This window comes from Octopus sinensis, linkage group LG29 (genome assembly GCF_006345805.1).
Source record: "Octopus sinensis linkage group LG29, ASM634580v1, whole genome shotgun sequence".
Lineage (NCBI taxonomy): Eukaryota > Metazoa > Mollusca > Cephalopoda > Octopoda > Octopodidae > Octopus > Octopus sinensis.
The window spans coordinates 9857215-9866807 of NC_043025.1; the positions used below are offsets into that span (position 1 = coordinate 9857215).

At 37.8% G+C, this 9593-nt stretch overlaps 1 protein-coding gene across 1 annotated transcript in view; it reads right to left on the minus strand.

The window, feature by feature from the left end:
- Positions 1-8699: 8699 nt before the first annotated feature.
- LOC115226175 (acyl-coenzyme A amino acid N-acyltransferase 1-like) overlaps positions 8700-9593 on the minus strand; it is a 4853-nt gene continuing 3959 nt past the window's right edge. The window contains exon 2 of the mRNA XM_029797173.2: positions 8700-9593. This exon is cut by the window's right edge and continues 1187 nt beyond it. Within this exon, the coding sequence (XP_029653033.1) occupies positions 9412-9593 (182 nt within the window). The 3' untranslated portion in view covers positions 8700-9411.

Below are 9593 nucleotides of genomic sequence, written 5' to 3' on the forward strand. Positions count from 1 at the left end.
ATGATTACCTAAACTTAAATTCGGTTTGGCATTTCGTTCTGTTAGCATTAATTAACAGGTAAAACTTCTTCAGGTGATCAGTTAGAATTTGACCAACTCGGATTACCTGTATAATGTTCATCATCATCATCATCATCATCGTTTAGCGTCTGCTTTCCATGCTAGCATGGGTTGGACGGGTCAACTGGGGTCTGTGAAGCTGGAAGGCTTCGTCAGGCCCAGTCAGATCTGGCAGTGTTTCTACGGCTGGATGCCCTTCCTAATGCCAACCACTCCGTGAGTGTAGTGGGTGCTTTTTACGTGCCACCGGCACATGTGCCAGGGGAGGCTGGCAAACGGCCACGAACGGATGTTGCTTTTACGTGCCACCGGCACATGTGCCAGGGGAGGCTGGCAACGGCCACGATCGGATGGTGCTTTTTATGTGCCACCGGCACGATGCATATGAATATATTCTTTTATTTACTCTTTTACTTGTTTCAGTCATTTGACTGCGGCCATGCTGGAGCACCGCCTTTAGTCGAGCAACTCGACCCCGGGACTTATTCTTTGTAAGCCCAGTACTTATTCTATCGGTCTCTTTTGCCGAACCGCTAAGTGACGGGGACGTAAACACACCAGCATCGGTTGTCAAGCAATGCTAGGGGGACAAACACAGACACACAAACATACACACACACACACATATACATATATGCGACGGGCTTCTTTCAGTTTCCCTCTACCAAATCCACTCACAAGGCTTTGGTCGGCCCGAGGCTATAGTAGAAGACACTTGCCCAAGGTGCCACGCAGTGGGACTGAACCCGGAACCATGTGGTTGGTAAACAAGCTACTTACCACACAGCCACTCCTGTGCCTTAAATATATATATATATATGTATATATATATATATATATTTAATAATAATAATATTAGGGAGTAAATCCAAACTTACATGGAAAATTAGATTTAGGATTAAATCTAAAATTATAGTATAAATATATATTATATTAAATTAGAGATAAAACCACTATTAGGCAAATCAAACAGTGAAAATCATAAGCCAATACATAGAAATAAAATTAATTAAAAATATATAAAAAATATAAAATATAAAATATAAAAATCCAATTAAAATATTTAAATTAAATATTTTATATTTTATATTTTTTATATATTTTTTAAATAATTTTATTTCTATGTATTTGCCTAGTAGTTGTTTTATCTCTAATTTAATATAATATATATATTTATATATATATATATATATATTATATATATATATATATATATATGTAAATGAGGGTGAAAAATTGATATTAATTTAATAATACCATTAATTTAACACCGAGTGGCTTAGCACAAAAAACTAGGGAGAAAATACAAATTTATACATAAATTATTAGAGAGTTACCACTATGTGGATAGCTCTAGTGCTAAAAATAGCTCCGATAGTATAGCCACAGAAGCGATATATATATATATAAATTAATAGTTATCACCATACTAATATGGCATTCTTAAAAATAAGAATAAAGCTGTCGCTGATTAGCTCCATGAAGCCATCGCCTCAAGCTAGCTACTTGACACACAAACTGCGTCCATTATTAAACCTCCGAACAGGGGAGGTCAGCCGCTTCAACCAGCTAGTCCGACAGCTACAGACATGTTTCAGGGTTGTTGCCCCTTCTCAATGCAGCGTAGTCAGACCTCCCCTGTTCGAAGGTTTAGTAACGGGTGCAGTTTGTGTGTCAAGTAGCTAGCTTGAGGTGGTGGCCTCTTGGAGCTAATCAGCGACAGCTTTGTTCTTATATTTAAGAATGTCATATTAGTATGGCGATAACTATTAATTTCCAGAAACGCTGCCGTAATCTCTTTTAAAGAGACTTAGTAATTTTAATATTTCTATATATATATATGTATATTTATATTCTTTTATTCCTTTATTTGTTTCAGTCATTGGACTGGAACTATGCTGGAGTGATACATTTAGTCAAGCAACCCGACCCTAAGACTTATTCTTTGTAAGCTGAGCACTTATTCTATCGGACCATTTTGCCGAACAGCTAAGTTACGGGAACGTATACACACCAAGAGATGCGACAAAATGGCAAAGGAATAGTTACTACAGAGAAGATATGAAATGCAGAGTGAAGTGGAGGAATGAAAACAGACCTGAGATAAGAAAGGATCTTGTATTTGCAATTCCATTATTTAAGCAGAGGTGGTGTACGTATATGTTTCCTGTACCTTGTGTGTAAATTCCAAAAGGGAGAAAGGAAGAATTGATATATATATATATATTATATATATAATATATATATATATATATATATATGATAGGTATAGGAGTGGCTGTGTGGTAAGTAGCTTGCTTACCAACCACATGGTTCCGGTTCTGTCCCACTGTGTGTCTCTGTTTGTCCCCCCAACATCGCTTGACAACAGATGCTGGTGTGTTTATGTCCCCGTAACTTAGCGGTTTGGCAAAAGAGACCTCTAGATAAAGTACTAGGCTTACAAAGAATAAGTCCTGGGGTCGATTTGCTCGACTAAAGGCGGTGCTCCAGCATGGCCACAGTCACATGACTGAAACAAGTAAAAGAGTATATATGTATATATATATATATATATATATATATATATATATATAATATATACATATACCTCCCTGTTTTTTTCTGTGTATCTTTCTGTCGAAGAGCATAGGCTCGAAACGTAAAAGACTTTTTCTATTCCTGAGCGTTATACTAATACATTGTTTGTTTGTACTCCACCTGCCTTCTTCTTTTGTTTATTGTTGTAAACTTTCCCATTATATATACATATACATATACATATATTTTTTTTTTTTTCTGTACTTGTTTCAGTCATTTGACTGCGGCCATGCTGGAGCACCGCCTTTTAGAGTGGTGAAAGAGTACAGCAGGGATCACCACCATCCCCTGCCGGAGCCTTGTGGAGCTTTTAGGTGTTTTCGCTCAATAAACACACACAACGCCCAGTCTGGGAATCGAAACCGCGATCCTCCGACCGCAAGTCCGCTGCCCTAACCACTAGGCCATTGCGCCTATAAGTTTATATATATAAATTTATATATAAATTTAAGCGTCCACTTCTGAACTAACTCACTCTGTGAGAGCCTCAGTTCAAATCGCACGTGCCTCGAATGGGCTGGAGTATTTCTATTTTGGATGTATTTGGGGTACTTAGTTGTGCCCGTGACTTAGTGTTTGCTTCTTCCATGGGTACGAGTAAGTATCTCATTTATTTCTTTTACCACATGTATCACTGACGAAGAGAGGGCTCTTATGAGTTAACCCTGAAATCGGTCCGATATGGTAATAATGGAATTTTTTAGAAATTTCTGTCGACCTTTATTTTTGGGTAACGTGCGTATTGTGAAAACATTGTATGGTTAATGGACAATATGTCCAATTTTTCGGCATATTTGGCATTAGAAATTTTTTCCTTTGCCCTCATTTATGAATTATATATATATACACTCTTTTACTTGTTTCAGTCATGTGACTGTGGCCATGCTGGAACACCGCCTTTAGTCGAGCAAATCGACCCCAGGACTTCTTCATTGTAAGCCTAGTACTTATTCTATCGGTCTCTTTTGCCGAACCGCTATGTTACGGGGACGTAAACACGCCAACATCGGTTGTCAAGCGATGTTGGGGGGGACAAACACAGACGTACAAACATACACACACACATACATACATATATATATATATATATATATATATATATATTATATATATATATACTAGCAGTATCGCCCGGCATTGCTTGGGTTTGTAAGGGAAATAACTATATAAGCATTTTTAGAGAGTTATAGCCAAAAAATAGCAAAAAAATGCATTAAAAATGGAAAAAAAATTATGGTAAATTTTTTTTTAAATCGTTGACTCATCGTAGACATTTTTAGAGAGTTACTTCCCTTATATAATAGCGAAAAAAATGCATTAAAATGGAAAAAAATGATGGTAAATTTTTTTTTAATTGTAGACTCATCGTAGACGCACGCTAATACCCAGAAGGGCTCGATATGAATCACGACTATATGATACCCGGTTTTGGTTAAACTGCACCGCAAAATGTGGGAGTAGTTAGGAATCTAAATCGTAGGGGACAGACAGCACACAACCTCACTTTTATATATAAAGATATCAATTCTTCCTTTCTCCCTTTTGGAATTTACACACAAGGTACAGGAAACATATACGTACACCACCTCTGCTTAAATAATGGAATTGCAAATACAAGATCCTTTCTTATCTCAGGTCTGTTTTCATTCTTCCACATTGCATTTCATATCTTCTCTGTAGTAACTATTCCTTTGCCATTTTGTCGCTTCTCTTGGTGTGTATACGTTCCCGTAACTTAGCTGTTCGACAAAGGAGTCTGATAGAATAAGTGCTCGACTTACAAAGTGTGCGTGTGCATGTGTGTGTGTGTGTGTGTGTCTGTGTTTGTCCCCTCAACATCGTAGGAGTGGCTGTGTGGTAAGTAGCTTGCTTACTAACCACATGGTTCTGGGTTCAGTCCCACTGCGGGGCACCTTGGACAAGTGTCTTCTACTACAGCCCCGGGCCGACCAAAGCCTTGTGAGTGGATTTGGTAGACGGAAACTGAAGGAAGCCTGTCGTATATATGTATATGTATATATATATGTGTGTATGTGTGTTTTTGTGTCTGTGTTTGTCCCCCCAGCATCCCGTAACTTAGCGGTTCGGCAGAAGAAACCGATAGAATAATTGCTAGGCTTACAAAGAATAAATCATGGGGGTCGATTTGCTCGATTAAAGGCGGTGCTCCAGCATGGCCACAGTCAAATGACTGAGACAAGTAAAAGAGTATATGTGTGTGTGTGTGCGTCTGTCAGTGTGTATGTATATGCGTGTTTGTATGTATGTATATAAGCGTGGTGCGTGTGTGTGCGCTTGAGGGCAATGCCCTTCTTTGTTTCTACCTACATAGCTCCCTCGTAATGCTTTTATTGGCTTCGGTGATTAGTAAAAACGTTTGTCCTCGTTGGTATGCAATGTAACTAGACCTGAAACCAACTACCTGACTACGAAGCATACCTCTTAACGAAACAGGTATGGACTGAATTACATGCAGAAAGTGTGTAGGCCGCAATATGCAGGTGTTTATTTACTTTCATATCTAAATTCAGGTAATCTTATCACCTGTGTGACTTGTTTTGTGGGACACTTCTTCTGCCTGGAAATATTTTATCAGATTAAAAAAATATTGTTATATCAACATAGCAGCGTGGTTAAGAAATCTGCTTCCCAACCACGTGACTTTGAGTTCAATCTATATATATATATATATAGATATATACAGATATATATATATATATAATATAATATATATATATATATATATATAATAATATATAAGAAAATAGTAAAGAGTGAAAAAACAACAGAAGGCTTAAATGTTAAAAAATATATATATTTGCGTCAAAATGTCTGGAGAATATTGGATATATATATATATATATATATATGTATATATATTACTCTTTTACTCTTTTACATGTTTCAGTCATTTAACTGCGGCCATGCTGGAGCACCGCCTTTAGTCGAGCAAATTGACCCCGGGACTTATTCTTTGTAAGCCCAGTACTTATTCTATCGGTCTCTTTTTGCCGAACCGCTAAGTGACGGGGACGTAAACACACCAGCATCGGTTGTCAAGCAATGCTAGGGGTACAAACACAGACACACAAACACAAACACACACATACATATATACAACAGGCTTCTTTCAGGCATTGGTCGGCCCAGGGCTATAGCAGAAGACACTTGCCCAAGCCCAAGATGCCACGCAGTGGGACTGAACCCGGAACCATGTGGTTGGTTAGCAAGCTACTTACCACACAGCTACATATATATATATATATATATATATATGTATGTATATGTATATGTATATATATAATAATGATAATAAAGGGTAAAATTAATTAATTAGTAATTGATAATTTTACCAAGCAGTGCTCAGTATGTTAAAAGGACCATTTACGGTAAACATTACTTTCTATAATTAGGGTTCAGCCAAGAAAAAATTTACTTTGCCACATACCGAACTTTTAGAAATAGCAGACAAAGAATTTAGCTATTTCTTCTACTATTGTCTGGGAGATTCTTCTTATAGTAGAAGAAATAGCTAAATTCTTTGGCTGCTATTTCTAAAAGTTTGGTACGTGGCAAAGCAAATTTTTTTGCTGGACCCTAATTATATCAAGTACGTGGTAAGTAGCTTGCTAACCAACCACATGGTTCTGGGTTCAGCCCCACTGCGTGGCATCTTGGGCAAGTGTCTTCTACTATAGCCTCGGGCCGACCAAAGCCTTGTGAGTGGATTTGGTAGATGGAAACTGAAAGAAGCCTGTCGTATATATGTATGTGTTTGTCCCCCTAGCATTGCTTGACAACCGATGCTGGTGTGTTTACGTCCCTGTTACTTAGCGGTTCGGCAAAAGAGACCGATAGGATAAGTACTGGGCTTACAAAGAATAAGTCCCGGGGTCGATTTGCTCGACTAAAGGCGGTGCTCCAGCATGGCCGCAGTCAAATGACTGAAACAAGTAAAAGAGTAAATGAGAAAGAGTAATATATATAGTTGAGGTTTACAGAAAAACAAAAGACGGAAACAGGTGTGTAAACAACAAGCAGGTGTGTTAGTCTGATGGTCAGGAGGTGAGAAAGTCTTTCACGTTTCTAGACTACGTTCTTCAACAGAAAGGAACACGAGGAAATAAAGAGTGAGAGAATAAAAAACAATTGTGAATAAATATATATATATATATATATATTCATATTTCAAAAATAGAAAATTACCCTTTAACAGGCAATTTTACATGCTAGAAATAGCAGCCAACACGGCCAAAAAAACCACAATTTTTATAGCAAATTTCGAAGAAAATGGAAAATAAAAACCTTTACCTTGTTATATAACGGTTATACCATGGTTTCGGATTACTTAAGCAGAATAATATCGTTTGATATCTTTTAAAAGATAATTTAGCAAGACCATGTTATCTCCCAGGCGAATCTTCATCAGTAACCAGCCTAAACAACTAACTTATAATTCAGAGACAGGATAACACATGTCCCATCATTATATGCTATAATTTTTCAAATATCGCGCGCAGGCGTATTTACAGTCAGCAATAGATACAATGCCGAGATGAAACTTCGAGAATGCTAAGAACATATGAATATGAATATATATATATATATATATACTCTTTACTCTTTTACTCTTTTACTTGTTTCAGTCATTTGACCGCAGCCATGCTGGAGCATCACCTTTAGTCGAGCAACTCGACCCTGGGACTTATTCTTTGTAAGCCCAGTACTTATTCTATCGGTCTCTTTTTGCCGAACCGGTAAGTAACGGGGACATAAACACACCAGCATCGGTTGTCAAGCAATGCTAGGGGGACAAACACAGACACACAAACACATACATATACATATATATATACATATATACGACGGGCTTCTTTCAGTTTCCGTCTACCAAATCCACTCACAAGGCTTTGGCCGGCCCGGGGCTATAGCAGAAGACACTTGCCCAAGGTGCCACGCAGTGGGACTGAACCCGGAACCATGTGGTTGGTAAACAAGCTACTTACCACACAGCCACTCCTGCGCCTATATATATACATATACATATATACGACAGGCTTCTTTCAGTTTCCATCTACCAAATCCACTCACAAGGCTTTGGTCGGCCCGGGGCTATAGCAGAAGACACTTGCCCAAGATGCCACGCAGTGGGACCGAACCCAGAACCATGTGGTTCGTAATCAAGTCTGAACATTTAGTTTGATTACAAACTAAATGTTCAGACTGTTCCCATGGTGCCAGAGAGAAAGAGAGAGAGAGAGATGATATGTGATTGGGTAGACTACATGAATTGTTGGTAAGGGGAGAGAAAGGCATAATTGAAGAGTGGAGATAATTTGATGCGGGTTGGCTGTTGTGAATGAAGAAGTATTTCACAATGTGGATTTGAAATAGAATATTGAGCAGAATGCATAATTAAATCTCGGAATGAGATTGAAACAGTAATCGCTTGATAATGTAAAGTATAGAAGCCATCTTATCATGGCTAACCACATTGGGGAGGGGGTGTTACTGTAGCTTTATAGCCCCAAGAGATCGTCGTCTCTCGCTGGTTTTAGACACAATATCAGTGCCGTTGGAGTATTTGCAAAGGGAGGCCATCCCTTCCTCGCAAGCCTGAGTGATACGCTCGAACTAGTTTCGGGATTTTTGTCCCTCGTCAATGGGCGGTAACCACCAGGTCGCGATGAAAGTGAAGGCTGCTTTGCAAATATATATAAGTTTTTTCTAGTGGCGTCAGCAGGATGTTTGTTATAATGATATTTCTGCTTCAGCAACTCAGAGCTGAATCTGTCAGAAATGTAATGGAAAATAGGTCAGTTTAATTACAACAAAGTTATTTTACTAAAATCTTCATCATTTTCGAAAGACATGAAAAGAGAAAGGCAGCACAATTCAATGAAAATTTGGTAACGAAAGGTCAAAAACATAAACATATTTTTATTTCAATGTCAACTTTACAAACATTACCATCCTCATAGACATTATCGGCTTCTTTATCACACCGTCATCATCACATACATTATTATGGTAACAACCATAGACATCAACTCTTTAGCATTTGGATTATTTTTGAATGTGATGCTTATTAATTCACATTCTTTTGAATTAATCATGCATTATCTCATAGCTTTCAGATTGCAATGATAAGATTTTTTATTTTTAGAATGACATTGAAGAGCCAGTGTGAGAGGCTGGGTCTGGCCTTGTTTTCAATCAATCATGCATTATCTCATAGCTTTGAGATTTCAATGATGTGATTGTTTATTTTTAGAAGGACATTGCAGGGTAGGTGTGAGAGGCTGGATTTGGCCTAGTTTGGAATTAATCATGCATTATCTCATAGCTTTGAGATTTCAATGATGTGATTGTTTTAATCTAGAATGACATTGAAGGGCAGGTGTGAGAAGTAAAATGTGTCCAATTTGAATATAAAACATCTAGAATATTTTGGTCAGATATTGCCTGTTTTCAGGCTAAAGGGTTAACCCTTCTGATACCAATTCATCTGTGACCACCCCTACTTAATGTAAACATCTATCGTTAGTATTATTGTCTCTAATATATTGGTAGTCTTTCAGGTGTGAGAAAGACGCTTCTGCAATTTCTTGCTGGTCAACCTGCACAAATAGTTCATTTACAGGGATCAAATAATTATTATGGTGATCAAATAATTAGCGCATTCCCTGCACCAAGCTGACAGGTGCAATCATAAATATTTGATGTATTGCAAACTGATATAAACACCAATAAGAATCACAGTCGAAATTTTTATAGATTTTCGGTAAAAAATTCCCTGATTTTTAACCAGGACTTTTCTTGTGCCTCAGCATGTTGTCGAGGGTAACCCCCAAAAATAGCAGGCCCCCTAAAGTATGTAGAATAACAAGAATTAAAGAGAGGGGTATATGGAGGTTCCAAGAGGTGGCCAGCACCCTCGTATATAATAAATT